General features: G+C 49.8%; 1 protein-coding gene across 6 annotated transcripts in view; it reads left to right on the forward strand.

Annotated features, from left to right (window-relative positions):
- Positions 1 to 13,245, forward strand: part of SRRM1 (serine and arginine repetitive matrix 1) — a 19,654-nt gene extending 6,409 nt beyond the window's left edge. For 3 of the 6 annotated variants that reach the window (XM_033080656.1, XM_042780004.1, XM_033080662.1), the window contains 13 exons: positions 775 to 975; positions 1,405 to 1,614; positions 2,121 to 2,225; positions 3,714 to 3,985; positions 4,084 to 4,164; positions 5,237 to 5,323; positions 5,945 to 6,089; positions 6,317 to 6,358; positions 8,360 to 8,464; positions 8,980 to 9,441; positions 10,752 to 10,929; positions 11,323 to 11,514; positions 12,254 to 13,245. In XM_033080656.1, coding sequence (XP_032936547.1) covers positions 775 to 975; positions 1,405 to 1,614; positions 2,121 to 2,225; positions 3,714 to 3,985; positions 4,084 to 4,164; positions 5,237 to 5,323; positions 5,945 to 6,089; positions 6,317 to 6,358; positions 8,360 to 8,464; positions 8,980 to 9,441; positions 10,752 to 10,929; positions 11,323 to 11,514; positions 12,254 to 12,358 — 2,185 coding nt within the window. In that variant the 3' untranslated portion in view covers positions 12,359 to 13,245. The remainder of the gene's footprint in view (positions 1 to 774; positions 976 to 1,404; positions 1,615 to 2,120; positions 2,226 to 3,713; positions 3,986 to 4,083; positions 4,165 to 5,236; positions 5,324 to 5,944; positions 6,090 to 6,316; positions 6,359 to 8,359; positions 8,465 to 8,979; positions 9,442 to 10,751; positions 10,930 to 11,322; positions 11,515 to 12,253) is intronic. The other 3 variants (XM_033080657.2, XM_033080658.2, XM_033080659.2) reach the window with 3 other exon arrangements.
- Positions 13,246 to 19,074: the final 5,829 nt, after the last annotated feature.

Here is a 19,074-nt window from a genome sequence, read left to right on the forward strand (position 1 = left end):
ATTGGGTGCCCAGGGCTGTGTGTGTGTGCTGTGTGTGTGTGCTGGGGTCCCTGATTACACAGGGCTGTGGAGAGGGTTGTGTGTGTGCTGCTGGGATCCCTGGTGCACAGAACTGTGTGCTGCCAGGTCCCTGGTGCCCAGGGCTGGGTGCTGCTGGGTGCTCAGGGCTGTGTGTACTGCCAGGTCCCTGGTGCCCAGGGCTGTGTGCTGCCAGGTCCCTGGTGCCCAGGGCTGTGTGCTGCCAGGCCCCTGGTGCCCAGGGCTGTGAGTGTGTGCTGCATGCCCAGGGCTGTGTGCTGAGTGCCCAGGGCTGTGTGCTGCTGGGTGCTCAGGGCTGTGAGTGTGTGCTGGGTGCCCAGGGCTGTGTGCTGCCAGGCCCCTGGTGCCCAGGGCTGGGTGTGCTGCATGCCCAGGGCTGTGTGCTGGGTGCCCAGGGCTGTGTGCTGCCAGGTCCCTGGTGCCCAGGGCTGTGTGCTGCTGTGTGCACAGGGCTGTGTGTGTGTGCTGGGTGCCCAGGGCTGTGTGCTGCTGTGTGCACAGGGCTGTGTGTGTGTGCTGGGTGCCCAGGGCTGTGTGCTGCCAGGTCCCTGGTGCCCAGGGCTGTGAGTGTGTGCTGGGTGCCCAGGGCTGTGTGCTGCCAGGCCCCTGGTGCCCAGGGCTGTGTGTGCTGGGGTCCCTGATTGCCCAGGGCTGGGTGCTGCCAGGTCCCTGGTGCCCTGGGCTGTGTCCTGCTGGCTGTCCCAGCTCTCTGAGTGCCCCTGTGTCTCTCCCCAGACGCAAGTCCCGCTCTCCCTCCCCGCGGCGGCGTTCGTCGCCCGTGCGCCGCGAGCGGAAGCGCAGCCACTCGCGCTCCCCCCACCACCGCACCAAGAGCCGCAGTGCCACCCCTGCCCCTGAGAAGAAAGAGGCCACTCCTGAGCCAGAGCCCTCCGTGAAACCAAAGGAGACTGTTGTGCAAGAGGCAACTTCAAACAGGTGAGAATTGCCTCTAAAAAATGGAATTATTATCCTAATGCCTCACTGGAGCTTGGCTTGGGCAATGCCTGCTCCTCCCTGTGCCTCTGCAACAGCCAAATAATTTATTTTAGAATCTCCTGTGAGATTTCTTTGTCCTGTGTATTCTAAGGGCAGTGTGCTTTGCTGCCGCTGTGATTTCATTGTCTGGTCATCACTGACACTTGTGACAATGTCATCCTGACTTCCAGCCGGTTGTCACCATGTAGCCTCTATGTAACTTATTCTCCTTTTTGAATCATTGTACCACAGTCTAACTCCTTTCACAGTTCTGGAGCAATTTGTTACAGAACAGGCAGGAGAATGTTGTAGGGGAATATCTTCCTCTTCCTTCTAAAATGTAACTCAGCAGGCTGTGGTTCTTAAAAATGAAATCCTTATTTTTAACAGTGACATCCCAAAAGCTCCTAAACCTGAACCTCCTGTACCAGAGACTAAGGAAGCTTCACCAGAACGTAATTCAAAGAAGGAGAGGGAGAGGGAGAAGGAGAAGGAGAAGACTCGTCAGAGATCCCCAACTCGGTCCAAGTCCAGGTCACGATCCCGGTCCCGTTCTCCATCTCATTCTCGACCCAGGAGGCGCCACAGATCACGGTCCAGGTAGGGCTTCAGCTGCTGCTGGGGATGGCTGGGAATATTTCTGCTGAAGGTGCCACTCTGTTCTTGTGATGTTTTTAGAGGTGTTGAGCTGGGGATGTTTTGGGCCTTTGGTGCATAAAGTGTTTGGGAGTGTTTTGTTTGTACTGATTTATGAGAAGATGCTCACAGTGACCAGCGCTGACCACAGAAGGAATTGGGCTGCTTAATGTTGATAATGGGAATTGGGTCACCTTTCTTTAGCACAGGGGTTTGATACTGAAAATTCTGTGAAATTAAAAAAGGAGGTAAAGAATGTTTAATTCTCCTACTTAATAGAGAGATGTTGTTAAACATCAAAGCCCTGATTGTGTCTGTGCATTGGCATCCTCACCTAAATACAGCCTTAAAACAGCACTTGGAGGAAAACAACTGCACTCAGTGCCCCGAGGATAAATTCCCTCAACTAGGGAAGTTAGACAGTTGCTTTTCCTGGGGATTTCTGATGGTGACAGCTCTTCCTCCCCTAGAAGGCGACCCAGCCCGCGGCGCCGGCCGTCCCCGCGCAGGAGGAGCCCGCCCCGGAGAATGCCACCCCCACCCAGGCACAGGAGGAGCAGATCCCCCGTGAGGCGGTAAGAGCCCTGCTGTTTGAGACAGCTGCAAGTGCTGAAACCTGCAAAGCTGAAGGGAACTGTAGCTGTGTTAGCAAAACTCCCCTCGTTCAGCTCACCTTAGCTCTGGCAGGTGTGTGGTTAGAGCGATGGTGTCGCGTTTCCCCAGTGCGTTGTGGGGCAACAGCTGCAGCTGGGAAATGATTTCTTCTGAGTTAGGGTAGGGTGAGAATTCCACCTTTTGGAAAAGTGGCAATTTCAGAGCTTGGTTTCTTTTTTATTTCTTCAAATGGCTCTGGGTAGCTCCCAGCACAGACTGACATCTCTTAGAGCTTTTTTTTTTTTAGTATTTTTCTTTCCTGCCTGGGGAAAAAAAATGAGAACAAGTATTTGAGTTTTACTTTTTGGGAATTTTAATTATGACTTGCATTTTTAGCACGTAAAATTAAACTTGGACTTGAAATATGTTTCTTCTTCATGTTCTCTTAAGATTCTTCAAGATTTGCCCTTTGGTGTTGAAAGTCACATTTTTCACAGCATGAGAATTGTTCTTGAGGCAAAGCTCTTAGCTGCCTTGCAGAGTAAATGCTGTGCTTTTGGCAGTGTCAAAACAGACATTTTACTTCATGGGGAGAGAACAGATTCTGATCCTCTTCATAGGAAGAGAATCAAAGTTGATGCTTCTTGTGTACAGCAGTTGTTTTTGAGGAAGGAACACTTCTCTTCCTTTCTGTGACAAGGTGATGACTATTTCCTGAGTTTGTCAATATGTTCATTTCACACAGTTACTGGGAAAACTGTGAAAACTATCAAACATGTATGTTGCAAGATGTACAAGAGCTCCCTTTCAGCAAATGTTTATCTCACTCAAGGTAGGGTTTCTTTTTTCCAGGTTCTCAGGAATTCTGCAGCCAAAGGTGGATTCTGCAGGTACACAATTGCAACAGAACTTGCCACAAATTTTGCCGCAGAATTCTGAGGCCCTACCTTTTAAAATTGCAAAGTAAAGATGAAAGACTAAAACATAAGGATGGATAGATGGATTCTGAATTGTTAAGTTGTTAAGTTGTCTGAAATTTTCACCTCCTGGTGTAAAACATTTTGGTGTCCTTGCACACTAAACTCTTCCCCAGATCTGTTCTGGGGGTCGTTAAGTGACACGTGCTAACACAGACAATTCTCTTAACCACCCAGAAGTTAGAGAGCCCAACCAAAACTAATTGTTTCCAGGGGCAAAGCTTAGCTGTAGCCTGTAGATTGACAGAAAGCCAGTGAAGGTGACACTAACAATTTTTAGCTCACTATTGTAGTTTAAGAATAACTGTGAAAGATTGGTCATTATCCTCCTCTTCTCCAAACCGAGTGTTGCAGGCTGTCCACCATGTTTGGGAAGTGCTGTTGTCTGTGGCTCAGTGTCTGTGCTTGCAAACAACCGCAGTTCTTTGTTCTTTGTGCTGACATGTTCCCCTGTGTGGCCGGCCAGGACCTGATGTGAGCTTTGCTTTGCAGGAGAAGACGCTCCTCGGCCTCGCTGTCCGGCAGCAGCTCCTCCTCCTCCTCGTCTCGCTCCCGCTCTCCACCAAAGAAGCCTCCCAAGAGACCCGTGTCCAGCCCCCCGCGCAAAACGCGCCGCCTGTCCCCCTCTGCCAGCCCCCCCCGGCGCCGCCACCGGGGCTCTCCCCCCGGCAGCCCCCCGGCCAAGCCGCGCCGCTCGCCCACGCCCCAGCAGTCCAACCGCGCCCGCAAGAGCCGCGGCTCCGTCTCGCCCAGCAGGGCTTCAGGTGAGGGCACCGTGCTGCCTCACACATCCCCTCTGAGAGCTCCTGTAGGGGTAGGAAAGTGTGGAGTTGTGGCTGAGCTGTTTTGGTTTGTCTTGTAGCACCCAAGCATAAGAGTACTGAGAAAAGAGAATCTCCTTCGCCGGCGCCCAAGCCCAGGAAAGCAGAGCTGTCGGAATCAGGTACGGCTCTGGCTTCTGAGCTCTGCTCCTGGGTGGGGTTTTAGTCACAAATACTTGGGCAGGGAGTGCTGAGCTCTCATGGAAGTCTGGTGTTGAAAACAGGAGTTTTCAGAACTCTAAAGGTGATCATTCCTGCTGCCTCATTCTAGGCAAAATTGCTTGGAATGAAAGTTCAGCCCAAGTGTATTCCATCCTAAAATTTGAGTGGGGGAAAAGCCCACACCTGGTGGTCAGAATGAAAGTTCAGCCCAAGTGTATTCCATCCTAAAATTTGAGTGGGGGAAAAGCCCACACCTAGTGGTCAGAATGAAAGTTCAGACCAAGTGTGTTTCAGCCTCATCATCCTCAAATTTGAGTGGGGGAAAAGCCCACACCTGATGGTCAGACTGAAAGTTCAGCCCAAGTGTGTTTCACCCTTATTATCCTAAAATTTGAGTGGGGGAAAAGCCCACACCTGGTGGTCAGAATAAGAGTTCAGCCCAAGTGTATTCCATCCTAAAATTTGAGTGGGGATAAAGCCCACACCTAGTGGTCAGAATAAAAGTTCAGCCCAAGTGTGTTCCAACCTTATTATCCTAAAATTTGAGTGGGGATAAAGCCCACACCTGATGGTCAGAATAAATTTCAGCCCAAGTGTATTCCATCCTAAAATTTGGGTGGGGATAAAGCCCACACCTGATGTTCAGACTGAAAGTTCAGCCCAAGTGTGTTTCACCCGTATTATCCTAAAATTTGAGTGGGGGAAGAGCCCACCCCTGGTGGTCAGAATAAGAGTTCAGCCCAAGTGTATTCCATCCTAAAATCTGAGTGGGGATAAAGCCCACACCTGGTGGTCAGAATAAAAGTTCAGCCCAAGTGTGTTTCAGCCTCATCATCCTCAAATTTGAGTGGGGGAAAAGCCCACACCTGGTGGTCAGAATGAAAGTTCAACCCAAGTATATCCCAGCCTCATTATCCTCAAGTCTGAGTGGGGGAAAAGCCCACCCCTGATGGTGTGCTGTCCATAACTTTGCTTCCATAAGGTGAATCTGTATCCTTGGTTTAAGTGCCCTGTCCTTGTGTGTCCTTTCAGAAGAAGACAAAGGAGGCAAAATGGCTGCAGCAGATTCTGTCCAACAGAGGCGCCAGTACAGGAGGCAAAATCAACAGTCTTCATCTGGTATGGAGCACAGAAATTCCCTGAAACTGCCCTGTAGTTTACTTTTGCAGGAAGTAGTTAAGCTCAAATGCAGATTAAGGCTATTTGCTCTGTGCTCTGCAGTGCTATTGTAAACTTAATTACAGATTTGCCACTCATAATGAGGTCACTTTAATTACTGCTCAGGAAGAATGAAAGTATGACTTTTAAAGGTTATTACATCTTTTGTTAATGGGTTTGCAACTTTAAAAGTTGCACTTTTAGACACTTAACATCACACACCAAGATTGTGTGCTGTGGATTACCTCATCTGTCCTTACTTTGGACTCCTTTATGCCTGAGATCAGTAAATTCACCTGGGTATTTTTGTTCAGTGGTTTCAAAGAGCAACTGCAGTTCACCTTTTAAATTACCTGCCTAGCCAAATTTTATGGGGACAGTTAGATCATTGCAACTATTTTTACCTGTCTCCAGTAGATTTATTTATCACTTCAGTTCCACCAACCCCTTTAGTTGATTTGCTTTCAAATTTCGGATTCTCATTTGGCGGGAGAGGAACTTGCTTTGAACTGCAGCATTACCCTGTCAGTGAGCAGTGTCACAAAGATCATTTCCCAGAGAGTGATTCTTCTACGTTTGCAGATTCTGGTTCTTCATCTTCCTCAGAAGAGGAGAGGCCCAAGAGGTCGAACGTGAAGAACGGGGAGGTGGGCAGGCGCCGCCGGCACTCGCACTCGCGCAGCCCCTCGCCCTCGCCCCGCCGGCGCCAGAAGGATTCCTCCCCTCGGTAACTGAGCTCAACTCACCCTCCTGTTCTTCACTCTTTATCTCTCTGCAACTCTCACCAAATACACATCAAGTCATGCCCACTCTGCACAGTTTTCTTTCAAAATTTCCTTCCCATTTCGCTCATTCGGTAAAAGTTGCTCTGAGCTTTTTTTTGATGTTCGTTTTTGCCTCATACGTGGCAGATAGATCTGTTGTTTTGTTTTGTTTTCCCTCCACTGCTCTCAGGATGCAGATGGAAAAGAGGTGGCAATCCCCAGTGATGAAAAGGTTGGTTAGAAATTCATCTCTTACACAGGCTGTCATTTATTTTGGCATGGATAAACATTTGCCATCCTTTGTCCTTTAGACTTGCACACTCATGGTGAGGGAAATTCAGACTGATGTGTGTTGGACCTGGAACCAAAAACAGAGAAGAGCACCTGCTCTGTGTCCCTCACTGCTCAGCCCTGGTTAATTCACATCAGCCTGTGCCATCAATAACTTTGATGTTATTACATCTCACTGATGCCTGAAAAACAACTGAACCCTTGTGTTCTTTAGGGGCTCCTCGCTCCAGACACCCAGCTTTGGGTGAGCAGTGTTGGATTCCTGCTGCCACTCACTCAAACCCTCCTGCACACTTGCAACAAACAATTAAGATCTTGATCTTGTGGGTCAGAGATTATTGGAGTTTTCAAAACTCCCATTCCTCAGTTCATGAGATATTTGGGACCACTGGAAGCAGGCGATGAGTAAACCAGCAGTGACTTCTTTATTTGTGACACTTTCTGCTCTGTGTTGATCTAGGGATACAGAAAGCTTGATGGGTTTATTAATTGGATTTAATGACCCTTGAACAGGCTGTAATTAAGCCCTGGCTAGCAGATACTCAGAGCACACATCATGATGCAGGAGATAAGGATGACTCCCTCACCAGTGCAGACCTTCCTAATTATGGATCCTGTCAAACATTTCTGTGGAAAACAGGTTGGGATTCAGAGGCTGTGATCTTGTTTTGTAACACACTGAATTCACGTACTGCCTGTTGCATAAATACATGTTTAATTAGGACTCTGAGTACATTTGAAGGCTGGGGGTTTTTGAATCATAAAAGAACATTTATTTTGGAGCAAACTCTTATCTATAAAAGTGTGTCTCATTGCCTTGGAGAACAATACCCAGCATGTTTGAAATCAAATCTCACTTCATGTAAATGAGCTGCTTTGCTTTTTAATTGCTCTCATTTTTCCCTTATCCAGTCATTTTATCTTAATTGCATTTTTTAAAAAAAAGAATATTTCACTTTACCAATATTCCTCTCCTTTAAAATTCTATGCAAGTATGTTGGATTAAAATTCTCCCTTCCAGGAGTCTGTTGTAAACCCTGCAAAGCAGAAAATGGCTCATTTGGTTAACAATTTTAATCCAGAGCTGTAGTTTAGCAACCACTGGGGTTTTTTTCACCACATTTCAAGAAATAAATAATATTGAATTTCAGACAGAGCACAGTTTCACACTGTGAAGAAAATTAACTGTACCCAAGGCAAAATCAGCACATGATCCATCACTTATTGCAGCCACTTGGCTAGAAGGTGGTCATGGATCAGGTTGTGCAGATGTGGAATTGTGTCCTGGCTGATGTGGTGGGGTCAGGGTCACAGTGAGACAGTTGTGATGGATTCAGGGTCACAGTGAGACACCTGTGATGGACTCAGGTCACAGTCAGACACCCATGGTGAGCTCAGGGTCACAGTCAGACACTGTAATGGATTCAGGGTCACAGACACCTCTGGTGTGCTCAGGGTCACAGTGAGACACCTGAGATTGATTCAGGGTCACAGTCAGACACCCATGCTGGGCTCAGTGTCACTGTCAAACACCTGTGATGGATTCAGGGTCACAGTCAGACATTGTGATGGGCTCAGGGTCACAGTCAGACACCTGAGATAGATTCAAGGTCACAGAGACACCTGTGATGGGCTCAGGTCACAGTCAGACACCTGTGATGGATTCAGGGTCACAGTCAGACACCCATGCTGCACTCAGTGTCACTGTCAAACACCTGTGATGGATTCAGGGTCACAGTCAGACACCCATGCTGCACTCAGTGTCACAATCAAACACCATTTCACACTCTCCAGGAAGATTTAAGTCCATTCCTTCCCATTAGCGCTCCCAGTAGAATTCCATGTAAAGGTGCATGAAGGAGCAGATTTATGTGCTGAAAGCAGAGCACAGAGCAGCAGGTGGCTCAGCTGGCAGTTCCCTGACCTGTGCCTGTTTCTGCAGCAGGAGGAGGAGGAGCCCCTCGCCGCCCCCCGCGCGCCGGCGCCGCTCCCCTTCCCCGGCCCCGCCGCCCCGGCGCCGCCGCTCGCCGTCCCCGCCTCGCCGAAGGTACCACACTGCCATCCCTGCCATCCCTGCCCTTGGGAGAAGGGCCCTGCTCCCCCTACCCTCCCTGGGGAGCTGAGGGGAGCTGTGCTGTGCTCTGGGGTTGGGGGTGGTGGGGGCATGGTCTGGATGTCTTTGGGTTGGTGTGGCAAATTTGGAATCGCAGAGCGTTGGGTTGGGTTGGGTTGGGTTGGGTTGGGTTGGATTGGGTTGGGTTGGGTTGGGAGGGACCTTAAAGATCACCCAGTGCCACCCCCTGGCATGGGCAGAGACACCTCCCACTAGCCCAGATTGCTCCAAACCTTGTCCCAACTTGGACACCTCAGGGGTAACCACAGCCTTTCTGCATAACAGTTAACAAGTTTTATTTTAAACTGTTCAAACTCCTGAAGAATTCTGGTTTAAATGTTGAGAATTTTAAAGAATTCAGAGTCCTTTTCCCCTCTCTGGGTGCCCTGCAGGGTTGTGCTGACTGTGGCCATGCCTGGCTGCCCCCTGAACGTTTGTTCTCTTTGCAGGTCTCCATCTCCTCCCCCGCGCAGACGTTCTCCCTCCCCACGGAGATACTCCCCCCCAATCCAGAGGCGATATTCCCCATCTCCCCCTCCCAAGAGGAGAACAGCCTCTCCTCCTCCCCCTCCCAAAAGAAGAGCCTCCCCTTCCCCCCAGTCCAAGCGCAGAGTCTCCCACTCCCCACCTCCAAAACAGAGGAGCTCCCCCACAGCCAAGCGGCGCTCCCCTTCCGTCTCTTCCAAGCACAGGAAGGGGTCTCCTCCCAGCAGATCCAACAGGGAAACACGTTCTCCACCACAAAACAAAAGGCATTCACCTTCACCACGGCCTCGAGCTTCCCACCCCTCGTCCAGCCCTGCCCCGGCGCGCCGGGGAGCGTCGGCGTCGCCGCAGAGGAGGCAGTCACCCTCACCCAGCAGCCGGCCCATCAGGAGGGTGTCCAGAACGCCAGAACCCAAGAAAACAAAGTAAAAAAATCTCATCTTGGCTGCTTTGGGTGTGATATGGGGTGGATGTTCAGTTGTAATGCAGAGGAAGTAGTTAAGGAAACCATGGGTTTGGGTGGGAAGGGAGCTCAGAGCCCACCCAGTGCCACCCCTGCCATGGCAGGGACACCCCCATGGGTTCTTCAGGCTCTTGAATGTTACACTGAGAACTGTGAAAATAGAACCTCTAGTCTAATGTTCAAACAATCCTAGCCCATACTTTCATTCTCCACTCTACAAGATACTTTATTCATCACAGAATCCCAGAGTGGTTTGAGTTGGAAGGGAGCTCAGATCCCACCCAGTGCCACCCCTGCCATGGCAGGGACACCCCCACTGGTTTATCAGGCTCTTGAATGTTACACTGAGAGCTATGAAATAGAAGCTCTCAAACAATCCTAGCCCATACTTTCATTCTTCACTCTACAACAAGATATTTTATTCATCACAGAGTCCCAGAGTGGTTTGAGTTGGAAGGAAACTCAGATCCCACCCAGTGCCACCCCTGCCATGGCAGGGACACCTCCCTCTGTCCAAGGCTGCTCCAGCCCCAACGTCCAACCTGGCCTTGGACACTTCCAGGGATCCAGGTGCTGTTCTGGGCACCCTGTGCTCCCAGGGAAGAAGTTTTTCCCAATGTCCCACCTATCCCTGCCTCTGGCAGTGGGAAGCCATTCCCCTTTGTGCATAAAAACTCCTCTCCCTCCTTTTTGTGAGACCCTGGAATGCTGCCACAAGGTTCTCCAGATCCTTCCCTTTATTTGCTGGCTTTAAAGAAAACCTAACTCAGTCTTTAAAACTAACTGTGGGGGGGGACAGCACTTCTCACTAGCTCAGAAATAATTCCAGAAGTGGCCATTCATGATAAACTACTAAAATTGTAAATATTTTTGTCTTTAGGGAGATGCTTTTCTGAGCAGACAGTGAAAAGTGTGGTGATGGTTTACAAATTTTTTCAGAAGGAAAATGTAGCTGAAGGAAAATCTTGGACCATGAAATAGCAGCGTTGATCTCCTTTAATGTGCCAGAAAGGCAGCATTCAGTTCTGAGCAGCAGCAGGGTTGTTTAACAGATTTCAGATTTTTACCCTTCTGCATTATGGATCCACTCTGCTGTTAGATTGTTCTTTGCCTTTTTTATCACATCAGCAAATCAATTAATCTCTTTATTTTTTAAAATCAGTTTAAACCTGAGTGCAGCTTGAGCAGGTTCAGGCACAGATGTTCATTTGGCTCTTGTGTTGATCTTGCCTTGTTTTGTGTCACCTCTGACTGTGACTTTTGTGTCCCCAGGGCTTCCACCCCCAGCCCCCGGCGCGTGTCCTCGTCCCGCTCTGCGTCAGGGTCACCTGAGACAGCTGCCAAGAAACACCCAGGGGCTGCCTCTCCTGCCCGCTCCCGCTCTCCTTCTGCCAACTGGTCACCTGCAAAAAAGGCCAAGAGCCCATCCCAGAGCCCATCACCTGCCAGGGTATTTGTTCATCCACCAGCTCTGCTTTGGCTTCTGGGGCAGGCTCTGCTTGGGAGGGCTGAGCAACCCCAGGGTTATTCTCATTCTTCATGGCTAAAAACTTGTAACGTAAATCTTTTCAAGTTTAACATCTCCAAGTGTGGAAGAAAATGGTGTTCTATAGAAAATCAGACTTCTGGGGAAAAGTCTGTCCCATTTTCTGAGTTTCATGATCTGCAGAGTAAGGGAGGTTTAGTAATGCTCAGCATCCTGTGTGCAAACTCTGAGTATTCCTGTGGAGGAGAACAGATTGTTTGGGATCTTCACCTCTCCTTTGAGGTGTTTCCATTCTTTGCCAGAGAAGGTGGAAGCCTTAGGGATGAGTTGTAACATCTATGGAATTATTTATTACAGAATTCAGATCAAGAAGGTGGTGGCAAGAAGAAGAAGAAAAAGAAGGATAAGAAGCATAAAAAGGATAAAAAGCACAAGAAACACAAAAAGCATAAGAAGGAGAAGGCAGCAGCAGCTGCAGCTGCTGCTGTGGCTGCAGCAGACACCACCTCAGCACAGGGAGAGCAGGAAACAGAGACAGAACCCAAAAAGGTGAGAATTGGGGGTTTGGAAAATGTGAGCAAACAGGGTGGGTGTGTGTCCTGACAGCCCTGATTCCACACTGGGATTTGGGGTGGCTGTGTGTCCTGACATCCCTAATTCCACACTGGGATTTGGGGTGGATATGTGTCCTCACAGCCCTGATTCCACACTGGGATTTGGGGTGGCTGTGTGTCCTCACAGCCCTGATTCCACACTGGGATTTGGGGTGGCTGTGTGTCCTCACAGCCCTGATTCCACACTGGGATTTGGGGTGGCTGTGTGTCCTCACAGCCCTGATTCCACACTGGGATTTGGGGTGGCTGTGTGTCCTCACAGCCCTGATTCCACACTGGGATTTGGGGTGGCTGTGTGTCCTCACAGCCCCAATTCCAAACTGGGATTTGGGGTGGCTGTGTGTCCTCACAACCTTAATTCCAAACTGGGATTTGGGGTGGTTGTGTGTCCTGACAGCCCTGATTCCACACTGGGATTTGGGGTGTGTGTCCTCACAGCCCTGATTCCACACTGAGGTTTGGGGTGGCTGTGTGTCCTGACAGCCCCGATTCCACACTGGGATTTGGGGTGGCTGTGTGTCCTGAACTGGGATTTGGGGTGGCTGTGTGTCCTGACAGCCCCAATTCCAAACTGGGATTTGGGGTGGGGGATTCCAGGGGGGATTGCAGTGCTGGGAGGGCTCAGCCTGGCTGGGCCTGGGGTGTTTGAAGGAACTCTTTGTGTTTGTTTGAAGGAGACAGAAAGTGAACCCGAGGACAACCTGGATGACCTAGAAAAGCACCTGAGGGAGAAGGCCCTGAGGTCCATGAGGAAGGCACAGGTGTCCCCCCCCTCCTAGGCCAACCCTTTGATATAATGTACATTTTATTTGGTTTGTACTCAGAATTCAATTTCAAATTGCTAAATGTGTTTGAGCTTTAGAATATAACATTTGTTGTAATAATTGCTAGGTTGAGGTTCACCATGTACAAAGGGCATGGATTTACATTACAAAAGGTGTCCACAGTGTACTAGTGACATTCTTTCATTGACAGTCAGCATAATTTCATGTAGAGTGAGACTTTTTAGAAGCAGTAGGAATTTGTTTTGGAGGTTTGAAACATGACCAGTCAGTTCCCTCGTTTCTTTGAAATCCAACAGAGCCTTGAGCAGAATTTGTGAGGGTCTCATTTGACTTCTTTTGTATCACTTACATGATGCTACTAACCTTTGTGGTTTGTAGGCTTGCCCAGGAGTAAAACCACTGCAGAATTCAAGGAAATCCATCTCTATTTTAATGCTTTCTACTGTTGCCTGTATAGTCTCCATTAAAGCCAATCAAGAATAGCAATTTAGAGTGGTACATAAATGAAAGCATGTTGTTTACCAGGACACTGTGGGTTTATATTGATGTAACATGTTGATTTGGAACACTGGAATTTCATTTGTATTTTTATGTTCTTTTTTTAAAGGGCAGTTTCCATGATCAGCAGTCCCAGAAAAAAAAAAAATAATTCCTTCAGTTCCATAAATTTTGTTTGTGAGCTGTCGTTGCCCCATTCATAAATCTTGTCTCGTTACGGTTCTTCAGAATGGTCTGAGCAACTTTCAGAGCTGTGTTCTTTGAAAGTTTAGAGGAACCTGAACTTTGGATATTGTCATGTTTTCACTGTTCTTTGTTTTTGTTTTTTTAACTAAAGCTATATAAAGCTTGTGGATTAAACAAAATAAATTTCTAAATTTAAACAGATGTTGGCTATTTTTATCTGGACGTGGACATTTGCTAATCAGCTTTGTTTTGTGCAGGGTTAATGACTGCTCAGAGATGAGAAACAACTCAATCCACTGGGCTGGCTCTGGAAAAATTGGGGCTTTTAGGGGAGCAGGAAAAGCCCTTTAATTAGTGATGCTCCTGTGGAGTTCTTGGCAGGCTGGAGTCACACAGCCTGGCCTGGGCAGTGCTCTGAGGGGATGGAGAAGCTCAAATTCAATATTTGCAGTGCTCTGAGGGGATGGAGAAGCTCACACTCAATATTTGCTGTGAAACTGCTGGTCAGAGCAAGTCAGGTGTGTGAAGGCCCTGCAGGAAATGAAGAGCAGGTTTGATTAACTTGGAGAAGGAGCTGGAGTGGTGTGGGAGGAATCCTGAGGATCCCTCCCTTTCCATAATCATGGAATAAACCATCCAGTCCCAGCCCCCTTTTCATCACACTGCAAACTTGCTGCTGTGGAATTCCTGTAAAAACTGGAGCTGTGTGTCTGAAACGTGCTCAGTTCTGAAGCCTGAGGTTCCTCTGGAAGGTGCTGTTGGGTTCTTTGTGTGCTGCAGCTGCTGTAGCTGTGGTGTGCACAGTGAAATGTGCAGGTTGGTGACTCTGTCCTTGCCCCTGTGCAGGGTTTGAGCTGAGCCAGGGCTGCTCCAGGTCCTGCCAGGGAGGGGAGGTCTCAGAGCAGCTCCTGCACTTCCCTCTGTGCTGAATCTTTTGTTCCTTCACATGAATGTCATTGTGTGCTCAAGTGCTTGTAAACCTCCTGCAGCAGCTGCAGTGCTGAGGATCACCTGATATTAAAGTGTGTGTGGTGAATTCCAGCAATTCTGGGCAGAGGCTTTTCTCAAAGTGCCCCTGGGGGAATTTGGTGCTCGTGGAACCTCAGACCCGAGCTGGGGACGTGCTGATCCTCATTCCCTGGGTGTCCCTGTGCCTGCAGGGGTGCAGCTCCCCAGCCTTTAATGCCTCCTCCTCTATCATCCCAATCTTGCTGAGGGTTTGGTGACCTCTGAGTGCCTTTTAATCTTAGCACTAATAGAAGTTCTTTAAATACATTCAGGACCTGAGTCAGTGCTTATCTTCCCTCACACCTATTTCCATCTCCTGCCTCCAGGACTGATAAAGGACCTCTGCTGGGTTTGGATGGGCCAGGCCTTCCCTCCACCTTTCCACCTCCCTTGGAGTTTCTATTCTTGGTGCTCCCTCTGCCTCTTTTTTTCATCTATCCATAAAGAATGGTGTAGGCTTAAAAAGAGCAATTAAATGCAGTGTTTAAAAAGAATAGAACTTCTAAATTGTGTTTAGCTTAGTATTTTAATTCCTTCCTACTTATCAATTCAAGTAGTAACATTTCATTTCAATACCAGCTGGGACAAGGAGCCCTCTCCTCTCCTGAGCAGGGAATCTCTGCTGGGCTGGGTTCCATCTGTGACACCACTGAGTTCACTCCTGATCCTCTGACTGAGCTCCCCTCACCCAAACCCTAACTTGTCTGATCCCTTCTCCATCCCAGCTTCTTGCTTAACCTCTTCTCTCTGTTTTTAAATCCTTGTGTTTGTAGTTCACAAATGACCCTGCAGGGTGTGATGAGGCAGGAGCTGCCTGGATCTCCCTTCTTGTTTTCCTGGATCTGCTCATGCTGAATTTTGGCTCCTTGACCCAGGCCACCCTCGTGAAGTGACAGACATAGGGTCTAGGTAATAATTGCAATAATTGCAATAATTGCATCCAACTCCACAAAAACTTTAATTGGGCTGTGTAATTTAACTGGAGCTGAGTCCTCAGGAGCGAGTGTGAGGCTGAGGTGAGTCACAGGTCAGCCTGTAGCTGCTTCTGAAGAAAGATGTGTTTGTTGTGTCAACAGGTGAGACAATGGCAGGTGTGTGTGTGCAACAGTTCCAAGTTTATAGAAACTCAGGGCTGGATTGTTAAATTTTTCCACTTGTGTGACTTTGGCAGTTTGCCTGGGAGTGCTGTGTGGAGCTCCCTGAGCTGAGGGATTTAGCCTGAATTGCCCCAGGACACAGAACTGCTCTGCTGCTGCTCCCAGGGATAAATCCCAGCACAGGGCAGAGTTCTGTGCTGGGAACCATCCCAAAACCTCCCTCACCTGACACAAATCCGTGTCCTGAGCAGTGAGGGCTTGGAGGGGCAGTTCTGCACTCTGACTTCATTCCTGCAGCACCAGACTCCAAATCTCTGTGTGTTGGTGTGAGAGCAGCAGGGCACAGAGCTGGGTTTTGGTGGAGTTCCATTCCAGCTGTTGTGTGTCATTACTTATGATTGAGTACAGGATCATCTCATAAACCCTTGTCTTGTCTGTCTGAAGTCCACTGTGGATGTCAGCAATGTCTCAGAGCACTGACAGTTCAATGGAATTGTGTTTCTCTTAAATCAGCTCTTACTCATTCCAATAAATTACTATTGGAAGTCATTATATTCTTCCAGGATAGTAAAAAGATGATTGAATCTCAGCACAATGGGATAGGGAGCTGTGTATTCCCAGACTAATCAGTTTGACTTTTGAACTTCATGCAACAATCCTGGATGAGTTCAGAGAGGCTGGAAGTGCTGGAGTCCCTTCAGCTGGGGATGATTCCCCCTGGCTGGAGACAGAGCTGTCCTGTACCAGCCCCTCTTATCTGGGCTCCCTCTGCCTCAGGATCAGATGGTTCCTGCTCAAAGTCCAGCAGAACTGGGCTCCATCCTGAGCTCAGCCCTGGCTTTGTTCTGAGCCAGGTGCTGGGGAAGGAAGTGCTTGGCTCTGTTATCACTTGTTCAGTTTGGTTCTGACTTGAGCCAGAGCGTTTCCTTTCGCTGTGAGCAGAGCTCAGGGAACATCCAGCATGGTTCAAGGTCTCCAGGTTCACTTGGGATGGTTTGTGTCTCCTTGGTGGCTGGAGGCAGGCAGGGAGATATGTGGTGAATTTGTCATGTGTCCATCCTGAGGGCAGATTAAACCTTGGGAAGAGTGGGGTTAATTTTAATTGTTCTTAAAGTAGGAGAACAGCCAATATACAGAGGGAGATGATGTTCAGAGGGATCCCCAGTTCTCACTGCAGGTTTGTACCTGAACACCCCCAAGTGGCTTTGGCTCTGTCTCACAGGCTGGGGATGCACTGGGAGCTGTTCCTGAAGGGATGAGGATCACAGCTTGCCATGGAGCTGGAAAGGACAGTTTGGGTTTTTGTTCCGTTTTTTCCCAGTCTTTTATTTAAAATCAAGGCACAAGGTGCCTCCTCTGGGGTTTGCTGGTGTGCAAGGGCTGTGCCCGAGCAGCAAACAGGAACTGTGTGGCTCCAGCCCATCTCCCAGGGAGAGAAAACTGAAATTAAACCGAAATTCTTCCTTAGCTGGGAGTGTCGGATTTTGTCATGGGAGCTCCCGGGGCAGTGAGTCAGTGTGAGCCACAGCAGGGCTGACTCACCTTTGTGCTGAGCTCCTTTGGGGTTTGGATCATCCCAAAAACCAGGAGGGAACTGCTGGCTCCCAACCCGGGGCTGGGGTCAGTGCCAGCAGCCCTGGGTCGGGATTTGCTGCAGGGGAGAAGACTGTGCCTTCAGTGCAAGGGGTTTTAATCACCAACTCATGAATTATCTTTAGTTCAAGTGTTGTGGCAGATCCTGTAGGAATCGTGGGTTTTTCTCATTCGGGATCAATCTGAATTGTGTGGGGCAAACTTCCAAGGCCAGGTGTGAGTCTTGAGCTGCGAGCCAGGCTCAGGAATCCTGAACTGCCCCGTGCTGAGCCGGGCTCAGGAATCCTGAACTGCCCCGTGCTGAGCCGGGCTCAGGAATCCTGAACTGCCCCGTGCTGAGCCGGGCTCAGCAATCCTGAACTGCCCCGTGCTGAGCCGGGCTCAGGAATCCTGAACTGCCCCGTGCTGAGCCGGGCTCAGGAATCCTGAACTGCCCCCTGCTGAGCCGGGCTCAGGAATCCTGAACTGCCCCCTGCTGAGCTGGGCTCAGGAATCCTGAACTGCCCCGTGCTGAGCCGGGCTCAGCAATCCTGAACTGCCCCGTGCTGAGCTGGGCTCAGGAATCCTGAACTGCCCCGTGCTGAGCTGGGCTCAGCAATCCTGAACTGCCCCGTGCTGAGCTGGGCTCAGGAATCCTGAACTGCCCCGTGCTGAGCTGGGCTCAGGAATCCTGAACTGCCCCGTGCTGAGCCGGGCTCAGGAATCCTGAACTGCCCCGTGCTGAGCCGGGCTCAGGAATCCTGAACTGCCCCGTGCTGAGCTGGGCTCAGGAATCCTGAACTGCCCCGTGCTGAGCCGGGCTCAGGAATCCTGAACTGCCCCGTGCTGAGCCGGGCTCAGGAATCCTGAACTGCCCCGTGCTGAGCCGGGCTCAGGAATCCTGAACTGTCCTGTGCTGAGCTGGGCTCAGGAATCCAGAGCTGCCCTGTGCTGAGCCGGGCTCAGGAATCCTGAACTGCCCCGTGCTGAGCTGGGCTCAGGAATCCTGAACTGCCCCGTGCTGAGCCGGGCTCAGCAATCCTGAACTGCCCCGTGCTGAGCTGGGCTCAGGAATCCTGAACTGCCCCGTGCTGAGCCGGGCTCAGGAATCCTGAACTGCCCCGTGCTGAGCTGGGCTCAGCAATCCTGAACTGCCCCGTGCTGAGCTGGGCTCAGGAATCCAGAGCTGGGCAGGAGGGACGTGGGGTCTGGAGCGTCCTTCCTCCTGCATAAAGACAGGATGGGACCGAGCCAGACCCGGGTCAGTGCGGGCTTTGGGCCCGAGTCACTACAGGCTTTGGGACCGGGCCAGACCCGGGTCAGATGGAGCCTCTCAGCCCAGGCCAGCAGCAGAATCGGGGATGTCCGGCAGAGCCTGGAGAGCTCCGGCTGCTCCTTGTGCTGACCCAGGGGACGCTCCGGATCCCTGGGAAGTTCAGGATCTTTCTGTTTCACTTCAAAGAAAACACGGAAAGCAGCTGTGCTGGGAAAGCAGCGCTGGGGCAAAGGGAATTGCAGCGAATTGTTCGGGTCCTCCACAGCGGCTTTGTGTTCAGTCCGGGGGCAGAGCTGCAGCTCGTGTAAATTGTTGTGGCTAGGAAATAAATGGAATTTAATTCTGCCAGCTGGGGAATGGCCCCTGGAGAGGAGGGTCAGCAGAGGGGCCGGACTCTGCAGGGCACGTGCGGTTCTTATCGGCTCCGGCAGCGCTTCCTGAGCCTTCTGTCCCCACCCCGGAGCACAAAGCTCGGCCCTGACCCTCGTGGGAAGCTCTCAGATTTTTTACCTGCGGGGGCGCTTTTTGTATTTCCTCGTTCAGGCTTTAAAAGTGGAGTTTCAGATGAAACCGAAGGCGGTGGAAAGGTTTGAAATGTGAAATGTGGATCCTTTTAAGAACAACACCCCCCAGGCTTCCCCTCTCCAGGAGGGAGGAAGCTCCCATTAAAAATTGATAGTCTCCCTGTCAGCTGGATTTTAATTCAGCAAGTGGATTTGACTACTGATGTGAAAAAAATTACTTTTGTCACCGTGCTGATATTTTTTTAATGAGACAGAAATGGTTTGGCACCTTTCCAGCTTATTAAAAACCTTTGTGAGTCCACAGGCACCGGCACAAGGGGATGAGAAGGGAAAATTACATTAAGTGCATGATTGGCAAAACAAAATCGAGCTCTTTTTTATTTATTTATTTTTAATCTATTACAAGCCTGTGAATGAATCTTCTATTATTTATGGGGGAGGATAAAGGGAGCCGTCCCTGTGGCTGCAGGCAGACTCCACTTTCAGCCCAACTCTTCTTTCCAGACAGGGAAAGGGGACACCTGCTGTTATCCAGGACAGAGATAAGTG

This window comes from Catharus ustulatus, chromosome 26, assembly GCF_009819885.2.
Source record: "Catharus ustulatus isolate bCatUst1 chromosome 26, bCatUst1.pri.v2, whole genome shotgun sequence".
NCBI classification, from domain to species: Eukaryota; Metazoa; Chordata; class Aves; order Passeriformes; family Turdidae; genus Catharus; species Catharus ustulatus.